Raw genomic sequence first — 22,460 nt, forward strand, 5'->3', positions numbered from 1 at the left:
GTCTATCAAGATCTTTGTCATTGCAACTTTCTGAACCGGCTCTCCAACATTTATGTTTGTCTGTTGTGCTGTTTCTTCATTAACATCAACAGTTGGAGAAAATTTGTCAGCATCAGCAGCGTCACCCAGATCATTTCCTGCTTCTTTTACACCAAAATGTAACCTTCAGGAACTACAAAAAAACAACACTAGTTTGGTCAATAAAATTTGTTATTAAAGTACCTAAGAACCCTTACCTGTTAGTAGTTTGGCGACATTTTACGGTTTTATTGTGAGTACTCACTGGTAAATTGGGAGACAGAATGGCTGTGAGTTTCATTGTCTCACTTGACACCTTTTGCTGTTGTGTAAAAACAGTAAAAAGCTATAATCATCAAAGCTTCACAAACTTGCTCAAAGGTATAAAATCGGTTGGTAGAAAGTGCTTTGTAACCCCCAATAAAAATACCTCCGAATTTAGCCCGAGTCCCTGAGTCTGCTTGCAAAAAATCGCAACATTTTGACCTGCTGCAAGGGGTTTTAAACAGTTTATTATTAGGGATTGATACCCAATTCTTAGGGGCCAATAAAGCAGTTGACTCTATTCTCACTTATTTCTAGAAGCTCTTTAATAGGTTTTCCGATTTTTAAAACTTCCTGCTTGGTATTTTTTAGAGTTTTTCATTGGGAAATAACATCATGGAAATAGTGCAGAGAAATGTCTTTGCTCACTAAATATCACACTGTATCACACTGCGGCACGGAACAATAACACTTTGAGGTACTTACTCGTCATCACTTCATGCACAATTTATTATGAAAAACAAACGAATTTGGTTATTTTTAGGCGATTGAAATGTATTACGGCCAATACGTAAACATTTGTTTTCCCTATTTCGTTAGTTCAAAAATTACCACCAGAGGTCAGCCACTTCGCTGATTTTCTCCAATGGTTCAGAAATTAAAAAGCCATTTTAGGGTATTTACTCGTAAAATAACAACTACTATCTAATAATCCATGGATTACTATGAGAATTTTGGAAAGTAATGACAACTGTTACTCTTGTCATCGAGTAATATGACAATTCTGTGGAGTGTCAAGATTTTACCCACAATTATGTCGAAATTAAATTTAAGGAATCATAAAGTTTGCGATTAACACGGATGTTTTCGACCTTTCACCACATTCAACGGCTGCTTTCGAGTTTCGACAATCGTAGATTGTAATACGTGATCCAGAAATAAAAAAGCCATTTTGGAATGTTGAAAAAAATGGATTTTGTAAGGCTTTTTTTTTTGGTGCTTTTAATGTAATTATGTTTGATTTTGGATGATTTTCAACAGTTTTCCCATGTGCCCATTTCTGGTGGTCTATTGATTTTCGAGTATTTTTTGGGAGCATAAAAAATTATGATTTTTTGAAGGAATTTCACAACATTAGTTTGTAAGGCGCCAAATATACCTCTTTGATTTGGTGTTGTTTTTCTCTTTTTTTTTGTCCAGAAATAAAAAGCCATTTTGGAGTGTCTAAAAACACGGTATGTTGTAAGTTTTTTAGAGTGCTCGTGAGATAATTTTCATGTGCCCAATTTTTGGTGGTCTACAGATATTTGGAACTTTTGGGGTGCATAAAAATTAATGCTTTTTAAAGGGTTTTAGGCCTTCTTCGGTTATTGACTTTTGGGAAAACAGCTAAATTTTTAGGGTCCTGCCTTGTTTTTTGAAGACGCCAAATGTCCTGGTCCAGAAATAAAAAGCCATTTTGGGGTACTTGAAAACAAGGCATTTTGTAAGTTTTTTAGATCTTTTTCGGATGTTTACTTTTGGGAAAACACTAAATTTGTAGGACTCTACCCTGTTTTTTCATGTGCCCAATTTTTGGTGGTCTACAGATATTTGGGTACTTTTGGAGTGAATAAAAATTACTGCTTTTTGAGAGGTTTTAGGCCTTTTTCGGTTGATTGCTTTTGGGGAAACAGCAAAATTGGTACGGTTGTGTCCTGTTTTTTAAGACGCCACATACCCTGGTCCAGAAGTAACATTTTATATACTACTACTATAGAACATCCACTTCGTTTTCGGAATCACTAATATCACTCATTTTACTGCTAGTTTTTCAACACAACTGGCGATATTTGCGCACAAAAACTGCAATGGCGGTAGTTGTTTGCAGATTGCCTCAGAAACGCGATACAAAAATCGACATTGTGGCAACACGATGTGAAGGGTATAAACACGTATCGCATTGAGCATATTCTAGATGTGAATGTTTTGTAATAAATATTCAATCGCGGAAAAAATCTCATAAGCATCACGCACGTTAATGACAATGTACCGATCTCAGACAATTTTGGAGTCGTCGCAAGCTCCTCCTCCAAACAATTGTCTTCGATCGGTACATTGTCATTACCGTTCTTTATACTTAATATACTATTTCGGCTTTCTCAACTCTAAATGACACGTGAATGTTTATTGCACGCGATGTGAAAATTGTTCCAAGAGCCGCAGGCGAGTGGGACAACACGTGTTGAATACGTGTTTTCTACGATAGAAAAAAAAAACAACGATAAACAAAAGTTCAGTCCTGTGCGTCGTGTCTGAAAAATGCAATGAACACTCACTTTTTGCATGATGGTAGACAGACTGTTGACAGATGCGTGCAATCAATACTTTATTGCACTAGTACAATTAAGAGGCACTTTTTCCACTAAAGCAATGCAATGAACATTCACTTTTTGCACGATCGTAGAAAAAATAAATTATATATTTAAGAAAATTTTGTGCAGTTTTTTTTTGCGGAGGCAGAGCCTGCCTCGCCTCCTCTGACGAGCCGCCACTGGTCGTTAATGGAGAATGAAGTATGACTGAAAGAGATTTACGTTGTAACGGTACTTCCTATTCCACTAGAGATGGATATAGAAGTTTTTTAAACGTTGATCATTGTACTCCACATCAGCAGCGACAGTTAATTGCCAAAGAAAAAATTGCAAAATGAATCAAACAAAGTATGTAATTTCACTTCTCGGAAACGAAGAACGGGAAAATAAAGCGGCTGGGATTCTCCACAAGTCGACTAATTTACATTGCGACCTTGAATATAGAGAAGGTGATCCGGGTGATCAAAGTGGAAGTGGACAAATGGTACTATCGTCATTCAACATCTCTAGATTGTCACAACAGTGAACTAAGAGTTAGGAAAAAAGAGTCATTGCGTTCTTTATTTCGTTTTAATTAACATCATATATATTTTGTAAGTAATCGTGCCTTCAGTTCAGCGTACTTTCCACAATACTATATCATTTGATAACCGGTTGATGCACACACGATAAACGTGCAAACTTGGTAATTCCGATTGGGTTCATAGACTTGTCTTGGTTGTCCGAAGATATATTACAGGTTCTGCATAAAAATAACAGTTATTTAGTAGCTGTCCGACTCCAACAAAAGAACAACACAATAGAAAAATCCCAAATTGTACAATGAGTTGTCGGTAATTTGACTCAAATTTGAGTAAAGTGATTTGAGGTAAACGAGAAAATCTGTGTTATGGATCGCTTCAAAGTGACGATGTTTGTGATGAAATTATCTCTCTTGTTGTGTTTCTTTGGTGAGTCAAGAGAAAATGTAGTGATATGTTTGGTAAATAAATTTCTTTATAGTTTTGCAAGAAGTGGTCATTGTAAGGTGAGTATTTTTAATATGAATTAGTTGTCAAATCGAGCAAAGCTTGGAGTTACATCAGTCACCAAGAGATTGACTGGTTGAGTTGTTTAAGGGGTGATTGTCCTCTACCTCCACATCCCTCTTTCGGATGGTGGTCAACATGGAACAACAAATCTGAAGGAATGACGGTGTCGGAAAGTACAGTCCTGAAAATAAATTGCAACGACAATTACATTTTAGACGGTTGCACAATCGTAGCTTGTTTCAACGGAAAGTGGACTCCAAACATTGGAAAATGCTTGAGTAATTGTCTTAAGGGAAAACCTCGAAAAACGAAACTTAAAATTCTCTTGTAGGAACGTGTCCGTCGATATACTCCACAGCCATGATGACAGTCAAATGTACAGTAAAAGATAAAGAAATGGTGAACTGCACTGACCCTCTCGAAGGTACCATAGCACAGTTTAAGTGCGCTTCGTACTACGAAGACTCGAGAGTGTCCAGACCCAAAGCGATTTGCATCGACGGGAGGTGGAGCGAGAGCGTTCCAGATTGTCGTCCAGGTTTGACCTGACCGAAATGGTTGATCGAGTTAGTTCTTTGATGTGTTGTAGTGTGCGGCAAGGTACGACCAAAGAGGGATCCTACGTTGATTGTAGGTGGGAAAGTCGCAGGAAAAAGATATTTCCCCTGGCAAGCTGCTTTGTACGACGCCAGAAATCAGAAGTTCCTCTGCGGAGGAAGCTTGTTAAATGAACGAACTATTTTGACGGGTGAATATCTTTCATTTATATGTGTTGCAAGTGTAAACATCTTGTGCGCTTGGTAGGCGGCAAGTCATTGTTTCTTTGCAATCTTCCACGTTAAAAATTATTGATGATTTTTTTATTTGTAAGCTGCGCATTGTATAACAGACGAGGACGGAAACCTACTTCCCAAAGAATTTTATCTGGTGGCAGTTGGAAAACGCTTTCGTAAGTACTCAGACTCTCGCGACTCAGCTCACACTCAAACGTCTCAAGTAAGTTGAACACGAAAGAGTTGCTTCACGCTACTCATTCTTCATTTAGGTACACAGAATGTTTGTTCCTGACGAGTACGAAGGAGACACTCAAAATTACTTGGCCGACATAGCAATACTAGTCGCTGTGAAAACTTTCACGCTGTCAGCTAGAATCCAACCTGTTTGCGTCGACTGGACCAGGAACTATGAACGTGAGATATTAAATTCCAAAGGAGGACGAAAGGGATTTGTAAGACTTTCCACCAATCAAATGTATTGCTTCTAATGGAGACTGTAGGTGGCTGGCTGGGGCAATACTGTTGAAACTGGACAAGTGTCCGACGTCCTTCGACAGTTGAGTGTTCCTTCTGTTCCTCAAAAGACGTGCAAAAAAGAACTACCGGTAGACTACAAGGAATACCTTACGCACGACAAGTTGTGCGCGGGATATTTGAACAACGGTACTTAGACTAGTCACTTCCCACAAAACTTATTTCATCCTGAAACTCGATGCAGGTTCTTCGGTTTGCAACGGAGACAGCGGAGGAGGTTTGGTCTTCAAATATTCGAACAGATTTTTTGTTGCCGGCGTTGTCAGTTTAGCTCCTGTGGCTAAGACAGCGGAAGGAGGATGCGACAGTCAACAATACGGTCTCTACACGGTGGTCTACAAATATTCTGACAATTTCATTTTAAGAAATTTAGTTCGATTCAAACCGTGAGTCTAATCAATATAACCAAACAACGCGAGTACCGTAAATTTTCAGATACGATAACGACGACGATTCTGAACATGTCACCGCTCCCTTTCCAGACACGACTGAATTTTCACTTACTGAACCTTCATTTACTCACCCACCTATGCCACCAAAGTAAGTACCAACTAAATTAAAAATATAACATTGAGTACTCGATTTGGTTCAGCGAGGGGTGCGTTTTGCCAGCCTACCCAGACTCAGGACGTTGGATTCCTGTTGGAAACTTTTCTGAATCTCTTTATCCTGGAGACTCCGTCGGAAATTTCACTGTTTTGAAATTAGAGTGTGACAAGGGTCACGTACTGATTGGGGAGATGTTTCTTCTATGCAACAATGACATCTGGATGCAAGAAATGGGAAAATGTTCAAGTAATATCTGAATTAGTAGAGGTGGATCGCACTACTCGCTCCTATTCTTTCAGAGACTTGCCCATCTATTAACAATACTTCGACTAGATCGGTGACTTACGAGCACAAGAGCACCCATATTGGAAATTCGGTTCCCATCGATGGTACCATCGCGAGGTTCACTTGTGCCCCCTACTACGAAAAGGACAGTGTAGAGCAGCGTCCGTTTGTCTGCTTGGATGGTACCTGGTCCCAACCTGCTCCTAAGTGTATTCCAGGTGAATCCAACAAAAGCCAGATGAACAGATTTTGAAAAAATATTTTTTAAACAATTTTTAGTGAGTGGTCAAAGAGCGCCTGAAAACACAGACAAAATTGTTGGTGGAAATTCCACAAGACAAGGACTGTTTCCTTGGCACGTGGCCATTTACCTGAACGATGTTATAATTTGTGGTGGAAGTTTACTCAGCGAAAGAGTCATACTGACAGGTGAGTCTTCCACAATCGTAAATTGTTCGCTTGAAAACAATATTTCTAGCTGCACAGTGTGTAACACATTCTGATGGTCAACTACACCCAAAAGAAAATTACACAATAGCTGTTGGGAAATATTTCAGCAAGATTTGGGATAACATCGAGGACGCGCAGTTTTCAAAAGTTTGTTTGTTTTCCACCAATTTACACACCATTGTTGTTGTCTTCTTTACAGATAGAAGAAATATATGTGGCTCCGGAGTACAATACTCAAAACCATTTTGCTGATATTGCTGTAATCGTGACAGACAGAGCTTTCAAGCTTTCCCCCACAGTCCAACCTGTCGCTGTTGATTGGGCAAAAGCACACGTAGATAAAGTATTGCGACCAGGCAGACAATTTGGATACGTAAGCTTCGAATTATGCTTCATACTTCCATTCGTCATTTAAATCTTTTTGATTTTAGATCAGTGGTTGGAATGATTCTGCACAACATGGAAATTATTCAACTCCCCTCGCTACCATCAGAGTTGCCTTCATTAATCATACAATTTGTTCTTTGGATGTTCCGGAAAGTTACGAACAGTATTTAACATCCGACAAGATGTGTACTATTTTTGACACCAGTAAATATTTTTAAATTAAAAAAAATCAATACACGTTGGTATCTATGTTTTGTAGGACATAATGGAATTTGCATGGGCGATCGTGGAGCGGGACTTGTGGCAGAACATAACCACAAATATTACATTTTTGGTGTTTTGAGTTTCTTTCCCGGAAAATGTGATATCGGCGAATATGGACTTTACACTCGAGTTGACCCCTATGTCGACAACTTCATATTAGAAAAGGTGGCTCGATATAACACTGTTTAAAAATTTATTTCACGTAATATGTATAAATAAAATAGAATTTTGATTATTTGGTTTTTTTTTGTTATTACTTTGCTTCAACAAAAAATGAAAAGTAGACCAAAGTATGGAGCGGGGAATTCGAGAATGACCCAAACATTTTACAGAAATTAGAACATTTTGGAAACATTTTGAAAGAAATGGAAAGCTGAATCGAGTTTAAACGCTGGTTATTATTATTAATTTAACATAAAAAAACCCACAACGTCAAAATAAATAATAAGGAGAGTAGAATCTTGGAGAAGACGAGTAAAAGAGAGTTGACGTAATTTTGTGGCTGGAGGGTAAAACTACAGTTAAATTTAAATGTTGCTATCAGCTTTGGAATTACCGCGAAGTTGACCTCACAACCAGTGATAACGCCATCTTCATTTTTTTGTTCAGTTGCGAAATGTTTCTTCTCCAATACAACAACTCTTGTCTTTATAAAGATACTGCAAGAACATTTCTTAATGTCGACGTAATTTCCAACGAAAATGTATTGCACAACAAGTTTGAAAATACTCTCATTTCATTTTATCATTTTTCCGATGAAAATTTATTCCAACTTCTTCGACAGCTTTTTTACAATTCGGGAAATGGTCCAGTTTTTTCTCGTCAATATGTTTTTGTATTATCCAGTTGTTAAAGGTAGCTTTCCGAACTGTTTGTCACCATGTAAAGAACCTCATAACGGCGGGAGTCCGTTATGAGCGGGAGCGGCCGTTATGAATGATTAAATTACTATAGCAACGTAGATAAAAAAATTATTTTTCAATTTATTTACAATTGGGATGTTTAATGTTATGGGACACACCTTGAATTAATCGAAATCCGTATGCCACTAGCAGATGTAGACGAGATCGAAGATAATATTTCAGAATTTTAACACCAACACAAGCGCGATTTTACAGGGAATAACGATGACCTCACTTGCTCTGCGCCCATCCGGACATCGGGAATATCTTGATCGCGATTTTTTATTGATTTCAGTCGTTTATTTTCAACGGAAAGTTAAGCGTTGAACAAATCTGACAAACAACATTGAGACATTTTTTTTTCACAAACGACGGTTAACATGACGACGTCCTCCGCACACTTATTAATCATTCGGTTTTTTCGATGGCGTTGAAAAAAATGTATTTCAAAAAGATAATTGTGAACGAATCGTAGAGATATTACAAAAACTATTGTACAATACACGTCCGTTAGAGCCTTTACTGCCTCGCCAGTATTATTCGACTCGCTCTGCGAGCTTGTCTCACAAAATCTCTGGCTCGGCCGTAAAGACTATCCTAACAAACTTCTACTATAAAATACTATTTAATGACATTAATGCCAATTGTTTTATCAGAGCTTGCTTGGATATGTTGTAATTGCTTGTAATGCATCGACATTGGGTTAATAGTGTTGATCTTCAGCGAAATAAAATCCTCACTGTAAGTAGAATGTTTTGATCGCGATAGGTCTCTTGGTCTTCCTGATCCTGATCGGGTTAATAAGCTATCTAGGTTGTATAATTTTTTTTCTTCACATTGTTAACTCTGTAGGTTATCAGGTGCGGAAATACCACAAAGATGGGTTTCTTATAATCAAGAATAAAAAAAAACAAAAACGTCAAGCTGTTGATGCTCCTAAAAGCGTGTAGAGGAAGGAGAGGTAAAAGAGGTTAGGTCAGGACAGATTAGGTTATTGTTTATTTCTTTCTAATACCGTGTAATCAACAATTATTTAGATGAAAGAAGCGTTTGAGATTTTGGACGTATGTCCAAATCTTGAGGTTCAGGTGTTCAGATGCTTTGGAATGCATGGAAGTATTTTTGGTTGCATATACTGTCGCGAGCAAAAAATTCTGGTCGTTAATGTCATTTCAAAATTTGGTTAAATTGTCGCAAATTATAGTAATTAACGTTATAAGTCCGGGAACTCATAGTTTACAGTACGAGTTAGACGTTTAAGGACGAGGCGACGAAGGAGCCGAGTCTTGAAACTCGAAACGAGTACTGTAAAAAGAGTTCACGGACGAATGTCGTTATGTATTTTATTTCATCCTGCCTCAAATTTCGTTTGAAAGAAACATTGAAATTAATTTCAAAATAATTCAACAAAAGCTCCAAATCTAGTCACATTTTTGGAACATGATTAGCAACGGCTGTTTGGCAATTGTTTATTTTGTTGAAATAATTTTGTGCGTCAAAATGACTTCTAAAGCAAATCCTCCAGAAATTGTAAGAAAATCTGCAGAAGCCTGTGCTGAATTAATACCTAGCAAGTCTGATGCAAGGTATCAAAAACAATTCAGCCATTTTTATAAATGGAAATCAGAAAATAATGTGAAGAAAAATACGGAAGAGGTTATGCTGGCTGGCCTATTTTTTAGATTTGGTTTAAATGGTTGTATTATTTTATTTGTGAACTAACGTTTTTAGTCTGAGAAAGTAAGTGCATCTTCTTTGTGGCCGAAATAGTTAAATTGTTACTTTGCATTTAGATGTAGTTTTGAATAAAACATTTCTTAAACCTGAATAATTGTTATTGCGATTGTTACTCTTGTGTTTCCAATAGCAACACTTAACCGGCGTCCGGCCGTTTTTTGCGTTTTCCCGGATTCAAACTGATGACGTAAAGTATTGAAATTTGACACAGGATGAAATAAAAAAAATTCCTTGCCTGATTATGACCATGTCAACAAAGTGTCAAAAAAATAAGAAAAAAATGACAACTAATGTCATACAACATGATAAGATATGATATTTACGACCGTTTTACAATGGAGCATTTTCCATTGCGTCAAAGCATGATTTTGACGACCAGTTTTTTTTTGCTCGCGACAGTACCTACTGTTACGTTATTATTTTCCCTTTCATACAACTTACTCTAACGTCCACCAGAGAAAACTTAAATTTCCCAACTTCACCGGGGGAAATTTAAAATAACGATTTCGGAAACTGATTGGCTTCAGGTCCTGCACAAAACTCACTTACGTCTCGAGAGCAAGACCGTCGGAAATATAAATGATTTTTCACAAATACAGTGTTGTATCAGGTGTTGGACAGAAACTCGTGTATAATTATAACGGTGTTTAATTTGTCGTTTACCCAGCCTTTACATACAACAATTAATTAATAAATTCTAACTTAGATGCCGCTGCGGGCGAAAACGGTTGTCAATAAAAAGTTAATCTAGGGCATAAACCAAGTGGTATTCTTGATAATGAACAAACTAAGGAAATGGTCCTTGATACTAGATAGATCTGCCTAATGTTAACAAATTGAATGCGAAGTAAGTGACGAACAGAAAGTTCAAAAAAAAATTTTAACACGCTGAAGGCGCTTAAACTCTAATGATATTCACAAAAAGTGCCGGTACTACCAGGCTAAACTTCTAATTAATAAGTCACAAATTAAAGATAAAAATTTTTACAAAACTTCCCTTACACCGGGCCTGGGACTTGGAATCTAAAAGATGAGTCCTGGGAAGAACGGAGCTGGAGGAAGGTCCTCCGAGTCCTTCTTCCGCCGCTGGTCAATCACGCCGCCCGTATCCTCGGATAGTCCTCGGGGTCCTTCCTCCCCTCGACACTTCCCAGGGGAAAACGTGAACTGTACGGTTTTGGCCCCCGGTGAAAAAGGTGGAAAAACTACAAGGCAAAGTGATAAAATGATATATAAAAAAAAAACGTTGAGACCCAGCGAGCGCGTCGTCTCTGGCGAGGTCACTCCCGGTCTGCTAACATGTATTAATGTAAAAGAAATGAGCCAAGATGGCGGACTACAGAAAGAATGACGCTGGAGGACCTTGCCAGATACGTGTTGCTCCTGGACTCGGGTTCCTCGGCCAGGGACAGTCCTGTGTGAGGTCCTGCTCTCCGGAGGAGTCCTTGGGGATGACGCCGGTCCAACAGGGTGACGAAATTACTCCGCTTGTGCGTAGGGTCGTTGACCCTCGTGAAGGAAGCCTTTATCCGCCGCGGCGTTTCGGTTGGGATTCTTCTAAGATGATTTTCCAGCCGATTCGGTCTTCCTCCACGGGTTCGCCAGCTCCTGTTGCACACTAAAACACCCCCTTATCTCCCCCTTCGAACACGACACTCACACACGGATCGGTCTTAACCTCTGACCTGCACTAGTCGACCCCTGTCGAGAACCTCTATCATGGCGTCGGTTCCACCTTTATATCTTTTTCCCCTCCTCTCGCCGACTTGACGCGGCCGGTACCGGAAGTCGGGGTCCGAGAGCCCGTTCTGGAATGTTCTAGAACGTTCTCGCCTTTACGATTTACCGCGAAATTTAAATCGTAACACTACCTGTTTCAATTTAATTTGGTAATTTTTGCCGAAATTCGGCCAAACAAGTAACAGCGCTGTATATCCAATCTCCGTTATTGAAAACACCATTACGACAGTAAGATTCAATGATGAATCTTTATGTTCTAAAGTAAAAACCATTTTTGCGTTAAAATTTGATTAATAGTGACAGATGTTTGACATTTATTAACTGAGTTACCAAAGATACGAAAAATCTGACACTCTCAAAGTCATAGCTGCCCCTTATCTAAGTTACTGTTGATCGCACGGTGTAACATGTAACTGTTTGGCCGCGACTTCAATCACCTGATTTGACCTAGACCGTAGAGGACCTCTTTGTACACTACGTTGGTGATTCTTGTTTCCCTTAGATCACGATTTGTGAATTAGAATTGTTTTTTGACGTTTTGTATTTTGCACATATTATTTATACGTTGTCATTAATGAACAATGAAGAATGACTGAGAGGTAACGGTGCTTCGTATTCCACTAGAGATAGATAGAGAAGTTTTTTAAATGTTGTCTATTGTACTCCACGCCAGAAACAACAGTAAATTGCCAAAGAAAAATTGCAAAATGAATCAAACAAAATCTTTTCACTTTTCGGAAGCGAAGAATGGGAAACTGAAGCGGTTGGGATTCTCAACAAGTCGACTAATTTACATTGCGACCTTGAACATAGAGAAGGTGATCCGGGTGATCACAGTGGAAGTGGACAAATGGTACTGTCGTCATTCAACATTTCTGGATTGTGACAACAGTGCGCTAAGAGTTAGGAAAAAAAGAGTTATTGCGTTGCTTATTTCGTTTTAATTAACATCACATTTTTTAAGTAATCGTGCCTTCAGTTCAGCGTACTTACCTTAAGATCCTATCATTTGATAACCGGTTGACTCACAACGATAAACGTGCGAACTTAAATTCTTAAAATACAATAAGAATTAAATTCCATTATCTTGCCGCCCTTGGGAATTTTGATCGGGTTCATAGACTTGTCTTGGTTGTAGGAAGATACATTACAGGTTCTGCATACGTTCAACTGTTGTTTAATAGCTGCCCGACTACCAACAACTGAACAATACGATAGAAAGATCTCAATGTGTACAATGAGTATTCTATAATTTGTGTAAAGTGACTTGAGGAAAACGAGTAAATTATGGATCAACTCAAAATGAGGATGTTTGTGATGAAATTGTCTCTTTTGTTGTGTTACTTTGGTGAGTCAAGAGAAAATGTAGTGATATGTTTGGAAAACAAATTTCTTTATAGTTTCGCAAGAAGTGGTCAGTGTAAGGTGAGAATTTTTAATATAAATTTGTGGTCAAATTGAGCAAAGTTTGAAGTTACGTCAGTTACCAAGAGATTGACTGATTGAGTTGTTTAAGGGGTGATTGTCCTTTACCTCCACATCCCTCTTTCGGATGGTGGTCAACTTGGAACAACAAATCTGAAGGAATGACGGTGTTGGAAAGTACAATTCTGAAAATAAATTGCAACGACAATTACATTTTGGACGGTTGCACAATCGTAGCTTGTCTCAACGGAAAGTGGACTCCAAACATTGGAAAATGCTTGAGTAATTCTCTCAAGTAGAAACCTCGAGGAACGAAATTTAAAATTCTCTTGTAGGCACGTGTCCGTCCATATACTCTACACCCACGATGAAAGTTAAATGTACAGTGAAAAATAAAGAAATGGTGAACTGCACTGACGCTCTCGACGGTACCATAGCACAGTTCAAGTGCGCTTCGTATTATGAAGACTCGAGAGTGTCCAGACCCAAAGCGATTTGCGTCGACGGGAGGTGGAGCGAGAGCGTTCCAGATTGTCGTCCAGGTTGGACCTGACCGAAAAGGTTGATCGAGTTAGTTCTTTGATGTGTTGTAGTGTGCGGCAAGGTACGACCAAAGAGGGATCCTACGTTGATTGTAGGTGGGAAAGTCGCCGGAAAAAGATATTTCCCCTGGCAAGCTGCTTTATACGACGCCAGAAATGAGAAGTTCCTCTGCGGGGGAAGCTTGTTAAACGAAAGAATTATTTTGACCGGTGAATATCCTTCATTTATGACCTAAACGAATGTATTGCAAGTGTAAACATCTCATGCACCTGGTAGAGATTTCTTTTGCAAATTTCCACGTCAAAAATTATTAATGATTTTTTTATTCGTTAGCTGCGCATTGTGTAACAGACGAAGACGGAAACCTACTTCCCAAAGAATTTTACGTGGTGGCAGTTGGAAAACATTTTCGTAAGTATTCAGATTCTCGCGACTCAGCTCACACTCAAAGCTCTCAAGTAAGTCGAACACGAAAGAGTTGCTTCTCTTTACTCATTCTTCATTTAGATACACAGAATGTTTGTTCCTGACGAGTACGAAGGAGACACTCAAAATTACTTAGCCGACATAGCGATACTAGTCGCTGTGAAAACTTTCACGCTGTCAGCTAGAATCCAACCTGTTTGCGTCGACTGGACCAGGAACTATGAACATGAGATATTAAATCCTCCTGAAGGACGAAAAGGATTTGTAAGACTTTCAACCAATCAAATGTGTTGCTTCTAATGGAGACTGTAGGTGGCTGGTTGGGGCTATACTGTTGAAACTGGACAAGTGTCCGACGTCCTCCGACAGTTGAGTGTTCCTTCTGTTCCTCAACAGACGTGCAAAAAAGAACTACCGGTAGACTACAAGGAATACTTGACGCACGACAAGTTGTGTGCGGGCTATTTGAACAACGGTACTTAGACTAGTCACTTTCCACAAAACTTATTTCATCCTGAAACTGGATGCAGGTTCTTCGGTTTGCAACGGAGACAGCGGAGGAGGTTTGGTCTTCAAATATTCAGACAGATTTTTTGTTGCCGGCGTTGTCAGTTTAGCTCCTGTCGCTAAGACGACGGAAGGAGGATGCGACAGTCAACAATACGGTCTCTACACGGTGGTCTACAAATATTCTGACAATTTCATTTTAAGAAATTTGGTTCGATTCAAACCGTGAGTCCAATCAATATGACCAACGCCAGTACCGTAAAATTTGCAGATCCGATAATGACGAAGATTCTAAAGAGTTTTCCACAACTGAAAGTTTTCTCACGACCCTACTCTATGAGACAACACCAACGGGCCAAGGACCAGAGTAAGTAAAAATTGTAACTTTAAATCAAACTACGACTAGCTAGTTCTTCTAGCGGAGGAAATCCATATACTGAAGGACCCATCCCACCAAAGTAAGTACCAACTGAATTTAAAATATAACGTTAAGTACCCGATTTGGTTCAGCGAGGGGTGCATTTTGCCGGCCCACCCAGACTCAGGTCGTTGGATTCCTTTTGGAAACTCTTCTGAATCTCTTTCTCCTGGAGGCATCGTCGGAAACTTCACAATTTTGAAAATAGAATGTGACAAGGGTTACGTACTGAATGGCGAGATGTTTCTTCTATGCAACAGTGACAAGTGGATGCAGAAAATGGGAAAATGTTTAAGTAATATCGGAATTAGGTACAGATTGACCACACTATTCGCTCCTATTTTTTCAGAAACTTGCCCATCTATAAACAATACTTCAACTAGATCGGTAACTTACGAGCACAAGAGCACCCACATGGGAAATTCGATTCCCATCGATGGTACCATCGCGAGGTTCACTTGTGCCCCCTTCTACGAAAAGGACAGTGTAGAGCAGCGTCCATTTGTCTGCTTGGATGGTACCTGGTCCCAACCTGCTCCTAAGTGTGTTCCAGGTCAGTCGAGCAAAAATAAGATGTATACAAAAATAATTGTTTTTAAATAATAATTTTTAGTGAGTGGTCAAAAAGCCCCTGAGCAAACTCAATTAATTGTTGGTGGAAGTTCCAGAGAACGAGGACTCTTTCCTTGGCACGTGGCCATTTACATAAACGAAGACGTTATAGTTTGTGGTGGCAGTTTACTCAGTGAAAGAGTCGTACTTACAGGTGAGCCCCCCACAATCGTAGAGTGTTCGCTTGAAAACAGTATTTCTAGCTGCACAGTGTGTAACACATTCTGATGGTCAAGTACGCCCAAAAGAAAACTACACAATAGCTGTTGGGAAATATTTCAGCAAGATTTGGGACAGACGCGACATCAATGAGGCGCAGTTTTCAAAAGTTTGTTTGTTTCCCACCAATTTAGACATCATTGTTGTTGTCTCCTTTGCAGATAGAAGAAATATTTGTAGCTGCAGAGTACAAGGGAAGAACTGAAAACAATTTCGCTGATATTGCTATAATCGTGATAGACAAAGCTTTCAAGCTTTCTGCCACAGTCCAACCTGTCGCTGTTGATTGGGGAAAAGCACACGTAAATAAAGTATTGCGTCCAGACAAACCACAATTTGGTTATGTAAGCTTTGGATTCTGCTTCATGCTTCCATTGCTCCATTTAAATCTTCTTGATTGTAGATCAGTGGCTGGAATGATTTTGCACAACATGAAAATTATTCAACTTCCCTCGGCACCATCAAGGTTCCCTTCATAAATCATACAACTTGTTCTTTGGAAGTTCCGGAAAGTTACGAACAGTATTTAACATCCGACAAGGTGTGCACTACTTTTGGAAAAGGTAAATATTTTTAAATTAACAAAAAAAAGTCGATACACGTTGTTATATTTTGTAGGAGATAGTATTTGCATGGGCGACCCTGGAGCGGGACTAGTGGCAGAATATAACGCCAAATTCTACATTTTTGGTGTTTTGAGTTTCTCTCCACGCTCGGGAATCGGAAAATGTGATACCAGCGAATATGGACTTTACACACGAGTTGACTCCTACATCGACGACTTCATATTAGAAAAGGTGGCTCGATATAACACTGTTTAAAAATGTATTTCACGTAATGTTAATAAAATAGAATTTTGATTATTTGTTCTTTGTTTTTTACTTAGCGTCAATAAAAAATGACAAGTAGATCAAAGCAGACCTCAAACAAAAACAAACAAACCACTAAAAGTTAACGCAAATGTGGATATTGTCCCCCGACACTAACCGACACGAGTGTACACATTTTGTACACTGCGCTCAAAAATGTCGACGGTGATTTGTTCCATTTCAACGCGAATTCTCTCCCGAAAATCTTCTAAATTGTTTGGTCCATTAAAATAACCTTCGATTTTAAATAACCCCATAGAAAAAAAAAATTGCATAAAAATTAAATTCTTTTTTTGAAGTAAAATTTGTCACATTCTCAAAAAAAATTGTTTTGTGAGGTTACAATTTTTTCATTCATCGTTTAGATAGTAGGAAGGTCTCTTAGAGAAGAAAAAAAGTGGGGGTTGACATTTAAAAAAATTGATGATGACGTCATTGCGCAAAAGCCAATGACGATATTTAAGTAAATTGCAAGTCACAGGATGGCATTTTTCTAAATGAAATCGATCTGTCCGAGCGATTTTCTTAAAAATATTACATAATAATGCGGGTAATTTTAAGAAAGGAGCTAGGGAATTAAATTTTATAACTGGGATCGTCAAATCAGAAAAATATAAGACGTATCTGAAAGAAATGTCAATTAACGATGAAATTACGTGGCACAATATTCCCCCACGAAATCCTGATTTTGGTGGCATCTGGGAGGCTGGAGTCAAATGAAATACATATCACATTAAACGCACTATTGGCAAATCAGTTTTGACTTTTGAGGAGATGTACACGGTGTTGATGTCCGTCGAAGTTTGTGTACTTCGCACCAACAATTGGCAAAAAAAAAATACAAAATGATTCAAACAAAGTAATTTCATTTCTCGGAATGCTAAAACCGGGAAAAGGAAGCGGCTGGGATTCTCCACAAGTCGACTATTTTACATTGCGACTTTGGAAATAGAGAAGGTGATCCGGGCGATCAAAGTGGAAGTGGACAAATGGCACTAATTGTGACAACAGTGAGCGAAGAGTTAGGAAAGGAAGAGTCATTGCGTTGTTTATTTCGTTTTAATTAACATCACGTTTTGTAAGTAAGCGTGCATTCAGTTGGGCGTACTTACCACAAGATTATGTCATTTGATAACCGGTTGACTCATAAGCGATAAAAATACGAATTTAAATTCTTAAAATACAATTAGATGAAATTCCATTATCTTGCCGCACTCGGGATTTCTGATTGGGTTCAAAGACTTGTCTTGGTTGTACGAAGATATATTACAGGTTCTGCATAATTTCAACAGTTGTTTAGTAGCTGCGCGACTACCAACAAGAAAAAGAGTTTGTGATGAAATTGTCTCTCTTGTTGTGTTTCTTTGGTGAGTCAAGAGAAAATGTAATGATATGTTTGGTAAACACATTTTTTTATAGTTTCGCAAGAAATGGTCAGTATAAGGTGAGTATTTAATATGAATTGGTTGTCAGATTGAGCAAAGCTTGGAGTTACGTCAGTTACCAACAGATTGACTGGTTGAGTTGTTTAAGGGGTGATTGTCCTTTACCTCCACATCCCTCATTCGGATGGTGGTCAACATGGAACAACAAAACTGAAGGAATGACGGTGTCGGAAAGAACAATTCTGAAAATAAATTGCAACGACAATTACATTTTGGACGGCTGCACAATCGTAGCTTGTCTCAACGGAAAGTGGATTCCAAACATTGGAAAATGCTTGAGTAATTGTGTTAAGAGAAAACCTTGAGGAACGAAGTTTAAAATCTTGTTGTAGGAACCTGTCCGTCGATACCCTCCACAGCCACGATGACAGTCAAATGTACAGTGAAAAATAAAGAAATGGTGAACTGCACTGACGCTCTCGAAGGTACCATAGCACAGTTCAAGTGCGCTTCGTACTACGAAGATTCGAGAGTCTCCAGACCCAAAGCGATTTGCGTCGACGGGAAGTGGAGCGAGAGCGTTCCAGATTGTCGTCCAGGTTTGACGTGAGCGAAATGGTCGATCGAGTTAGTTCTTTGATGTGTTGTAGTATGCGGCAAGCTACGATCGAAGAGGAATCCTACGCTTATTGTAGGTGGGAAAGTCGCCAGAAAAAGATATTTCCCTTGGCAAGCTGCTTTGTACCACGCCAGAAATCTGAAGTTTCTCTGCGGGGGAAGCTTGTTAAACGAAAGAATTATTTTGACGGGTGAATATCTTCCATTTATATGTGTTGCAAGTGTAAATATCTTGTGCGTTTGGTAGACGACAAGTCATTGTTTCTTTGCAATCTTCCACGTTAAAAATTATTGATGATTTTTTTTATTTGTTAGCTGCGCATTGTATAACAGACGAGGACGGAAACCTACTTCCCAAAGAATTTTACCTGGTGGCAGTTGGAAAACACTTTCGTAAGTACTCAGACTCTCGCGACTCAGCTCACACTCAAAGATCTCAAGTAAGTTGAACACGAAAGAGTTGCTTCACTCTACTCATTCTTCATTTAGATACACAGAATGTTTGTTCCTGACGAGTACGAAGGAGACACTCAAAACTACTTGGCCGACATAGCGATACTAGTCACTGTGAAAACTTTCACGTTTTCAGCTAGAGTCCAACCTGTTTGCGTCGACTGGACCAGGAACTATGAACATGAGATATTAAATCCCCATGGACGACGAAAAGGATTTGTAAGACTTTCAACCAATCAAATGTGTTGCTTCTAATGGAGACTGTAGGTAGCAGGCTGGGGCTACACTGTTGAAACTGGAAAAGTGTCCGACGTCCTCCAACAGTTGAGAGTTCCTTCTGTCCCTCAACAGAGGTGCAAGAGCGATCTACCGGTGGACTACAGAAAATACCTGACGCACGACAAGTTGTGCGCGGGATATTTGAACCACGGTACTTAAACTAGTCACTTCCCACAAAACTTATTTCATTCTGAAACTCGATGCAGGTTCTTCGGTTTGCAACGGAGACAGCGGAGGAGGTTTGGTCTTCAAATACTCGAACAGATTTTTTGTTGCCGGCGTTGTTAGTTTAGCTCCTGTGGCTAAGACAGCGGAAGGAGGATGCGACAGTCAACAATACGGTCTCTACACGGTGGTCTACAAATATTCTGACAATTTCATTTTAAGATATTTGGTTCGATTCAAACCGATTCAACATGACCAAGCAACGCGAGTACCGTAAAATTTCAGATCCGATAACACTGGCGACTGTAAATATTGCACCAGTGTTACCAAAGTCTCAACTGAAGGTGTTAACGTGACCGAACTCCTTCAGCCGCATCAACGAGTCAACGACTAGAGTAAGTAAAAATTGCAACTTTAAATCAAAGTACTCCTAACTAGTTCTTCTAGTGGAGGAAATCCACATACGCAACCACCTGTGCCAGGAAGTTGGAGAAGGAGCATTTTTTATTAAGTGGACTGCATTAGCAGAAAAATTAAATGGGGTGCCAAATGGAGCCCGAAAAAGCGTAGTCCAATGGAAAACTGTATGTGTTTTATATTTTCTACTTAGAATTTTTCTGATAACTCTGGTCTTTAGTTCTTAACCGAATGGAGGAGGGTATCGCTTGTTGGAGTTAACTGGATTGGAGGATGGACTTAAATCAGTACCTAATTGAATGGGCTGTAGCTATTGGATCTGATGGGCTACCAGAACAATTGGATCCGCAAACCCAACAAGACTCAAACCAAAGTGTAATTGTAATTTATGATATAGGTACCGTAGATGATCAAGGAAATTTGATAAATACCGCCAATGGGGAGGAAATAAAGGAAGTAAATGTCCAATGGAAAACAATACGAGTTCGCATGCCCCAAGTGCTAGATGTAGCAGAAGTATGTTTAGTAAATCTGATGAAGAGGAGAATCAAGAAAATCTAGCTGAACCGAGTGCCAAATTAAACCAAAAAAGGAAACAAGTTGAAAGTTGTGTTAAAGCAGGTAATCAAAAGGTTGCAGGTACTTCAGATTGCAATGAACCATATTTTAGGAAGTGTTAAAACCTAAAAACAAAACATGTAAATCGTCTAGTACGCTGTTGGAGAAAGCTGCAGAGATGTACGAAGCGACGGCAATATCTAAACAGCTTGCTGAATCTAATCAAGGAATGGCCGAAAGTATTTCCCAGCTAGCTACCAGTTTAACAACACTGTCGCAAGCGCTTATCACTGCGTGGGGGCCAGATCAAAGGAACAATCCATTAAAAAGTTTATTTTTGAAGTTATTTTGAGACTATTATGATAAAATCTTTCATAAAAGCTGTTCAGTTGTTAAGTTATAAGTTTGTTAATTATAGTCTGTCTGTAAATAAAGGTTTATATTTGATTTATAATATTAATTAATTATCTTCTTATAAGACGTCCTTCAGTCTTCAGTCAACTGATTGATGTCTAATTGGGTATCTGCTCCATCATCATCTTCATTATCACTGTCGCTGTTTTGTCGTCTATATCAGCAAGTAGTCTATTTTGAAATTCTTGTTTCACTCTGCGCATGTTTTCTTCGGTGACGGGAAATTTCACGTACCTTGCCAGCAAGTCACTAATTTTGTTAGGCTTCTACTAACTACTGGTTGACTAAGAGCAATATTTAGGTCTTGACCAAAACTAGTTTGAAAACTACCAGTTCCATAAAACTTTAGGGCCGCAAGGAACTGGATTAAAGCAGGAACTTTGTTTAATCTGTTATCGTTATCCATGAATTCCCGAATTTGTTCAAATACGTTAATTTACCGTAAAAGCAAAAAAAATGCCACCAAGGATAGCTATGAAAAAGAAAGTGTCGGGTCTTTGATTAAGAAATTCGTCATGCATTTGCGGAATCCTGAAATGGGTTTTTTAAATAATAGTATATTAAGTATAAAGAACGGTAATGACAATGTACGGATCGAAGACAATTGTTTGGAGGAGGAGCTTGCGACGACTCCAATATTGTCTGAGATCCGTACATTGTCATTAACGTTCGTCATGCTTATGAGATTTTTTGCGCGATTGAATATTTATTACAAAACATTCCTAACTAGAATGCAATGCGATACGACGCCCTTCACATCGTGTTGCCACAATGTCGATTTTTGTATCGCGTTTCTAAGGCAATCTGCAAACAACTACCGCCATTGCAGTTTTTGTGCGCAAATATCGCCAGTTGTGTTGAAAAACAAGCAGTAAAATGAGTGATATTAGTGATTCCGAAAACGAAGTGGATATTGTAGAAGAAACTTTGAATGTGGGGTGCGTCACAAATAAAGAATTTTTGAAACTAACGACCTCAACGTGTAATTAAGAAGACAAGGAAAATTTGTGGTATGAAAATTTTGATAATACTAATGTCGCGGCAAGTTCGCTAATATTATTTCGTTACAGCGGCAAGGAATGCCGACCACAAGAGCCATGTGAGTTTCCAGAAAGTGCTAACATCTTGTCTTCAACTTCTGTCTACATAAATCAAGAATTTTCGAAACCAGCGAACTCAATATGTATTCAAGAAGACAAGGAAAATCCGGGGTATGAACATTTTGACAATTCTAATGTCACGGCAAGTCTGTTAACAAAATTATTTCATTGCAGCGGCAAGGTAGGCCGACTACAAAGCCGTGCGAGTTTCCAGATAGTGCTAACATCTTGTCTTCAACTTCTGTCTACATAAATGAAGAATTATTTTCGAAACCAACAACCTCAATGTGTACCTAATCAAGAAGACAAGGAAAATGCGGGGTATGAAAATTTTGACAATGCCAATGTCGCGGCAAGTTTGCTAATGCTTTTTCATTGCAGCGCCAAGGAAAGCCGACTACAAGAGCTTTATGAGTTTCCAGAAAGTGCCCCCACATCTTGGCTTCAACTTCTGTCTACATAAAAATTATTATAATAATCGATTAATTTTGAATAAACTTTACTTACCGTTCTAGAACACCAAAAATTACTTACCATCGAGTTTATCGTTAGCAACGAGTAAACAGAGCTTACCATCTTGGAAACAGACGTGGTAAACAACCAAATAGAGTACAATCGCGCAAAAATACTTATTTAAACATTAAGGGAGGTAAGTAATATTTACCAGTCGAGGATGTGTTTGCGCACGAGCGATCAATAGAGTCTGAGACTAGTAAATATTTACCTCCCGAATTGTTTATTAACTTTTTTCCACTCTCAAA

At 38.8% G+C, this 22,460-nt stretch overlaps 3 protein-coding genes and 1 long non-coding RNA gene across 4 annotated transcripts; all 4 read left to right on the forward strand.

Annotated features, from left to right (window-relative positions):
- Window positions 1-2,951: 2,951 nt before the first annotated feature.
- On the forward strand, window positions 2,952-7,147 carry LOC138129730 (transmembrane protease serine 9-like). The gene is made up of 17 exons (XM_069046008.1): window positions 2,952-3,586; window positions 3,639-3,663; window positions 3,755-3,945; window positions 3,999-4,205; window positions 4,257-4,415; window positions 4,539-4,663; window positions 4,713-4,895; window positions 4,944-5,106; window positions 5,162-5,363; window positions 5,413-5,517; window positions 5,570-5,772; window positions 5,826-6,029; window positions 6,091-6,240; window positions 6,290-6,408; window positions 6,461-6,634; window positions 6,693-6,852; window positions 6,908-7,147. The coding sequence occupies exons 1-17, from the start codon at window positions 3,526-3,528 to the stop codon at window positions 7,099-7,101; spliced, it is 2,625 nt and encodes an 874-aa protein (XP_068902109.1). The 5' UTR covers window positions 2,952-3,525; the 3' UTR covers window positions 7,102-7,147.
- Window positions 7,148-12,065: 4,918 nt separating this feature from the next.
- Window positions 12,066-16,307, forward strand: LOC138129729 (uncharacterized). Its single transcript, XM_069046006.1, has 18 exons — window positions 12,066-12,639; window positions 12,692-12,716; window positions 12,808-12,998; window positions 13,052-13,258; window positions 13,310-13,468; window positions 13,593-13,717; window positions 13,767-13,949; window positions 13,998-14,160; window positions 14,216-14,417; window positions 14,464-14,559; window positions 14,603-14,650; window positions 14,703-14,905; window positions 14,960-15,163; window positions 15,224-15,376; window positions 15,426-15,550; window positions 15,603-15,785; window positions 15,845-16,004; window positions 16,060-16,307. Exons 1-18 carry the CDS (start codon window positions 12,579-12,581, stop codon window positions 16,260-16,262), a joined length of 2,691 nt encoding a protein of 896 aa, XP_068902107.1. The 5' UTR covers window positions 12,066-12,578; the 3' UTR covers window positions 16,263-16,307.
- Window positions 16,308-17,464: 1,157 nt separating this feature from the next.
- On the forward strand, window positions 17,465-20,632 carry LOC138129731 (coagulation factor IX-like). Its single transcript, XM_069046009.1, has 12 exons — window positions 17,465-17,677; window positions 17,730-17,754; window positions 17,844-18,034; window positions 18,088-18,294; window positions 18,346-18,504; window positions 18,629-18,753; window positions 18,803-18,985; window positions 19,034-19,196; window positions 19,252-19,605; window positions 19,658-19,794; window positions 19,848-20,248; window positions 20,298-20,632. The coding sequence occupies exons 1-9, from the start codon at window positions 17,647-17,649 to the stop codon at window positions 19,485-19,487; spliced, it is 1,320 nt and encodes a 439-aa protein (XP_068902110.1). The 5' UTR covers window positions 17,465-17,646; the 3' UTR covers window positions 19,488-19,605; window positions 19,658-19,794; window positions 19,848-20,248; window positions 20,298-20,632.
- Window positions 20,633-21,128: 496 nt separating this feature from the next.
- Window positions 21,129-22,225, forward strand: LOC138129732 (uncharacterized). The gene is made up of 3 exons (XR_011159363.1): window positions 21,129-21,810; window positions 21,874-22,020; window positions 22,081-22,225. It is a non-coding gene; the product is annotated as an uncharacterized lncRNA (long non-coding RNA).
- The last annotated feature ends 235 nt before the right edge of the window (window positions 22,226-22,460 follow it).

The sequence above is a fragment of the Tenebrio molitor genome, chromosome 4, assembly GCF_963966145.1.
Source record: "Tenebrio molitor chromosome 4, icTenMoli1.1, whole genome shotgun sequence".
NCBI classification, from domain to species: Eukaryota; Metazoa; Arthropoda; class Insecta; order Coleoptera; family Tenebrionidae; genus Tenebrio; species Tenebrio molitor.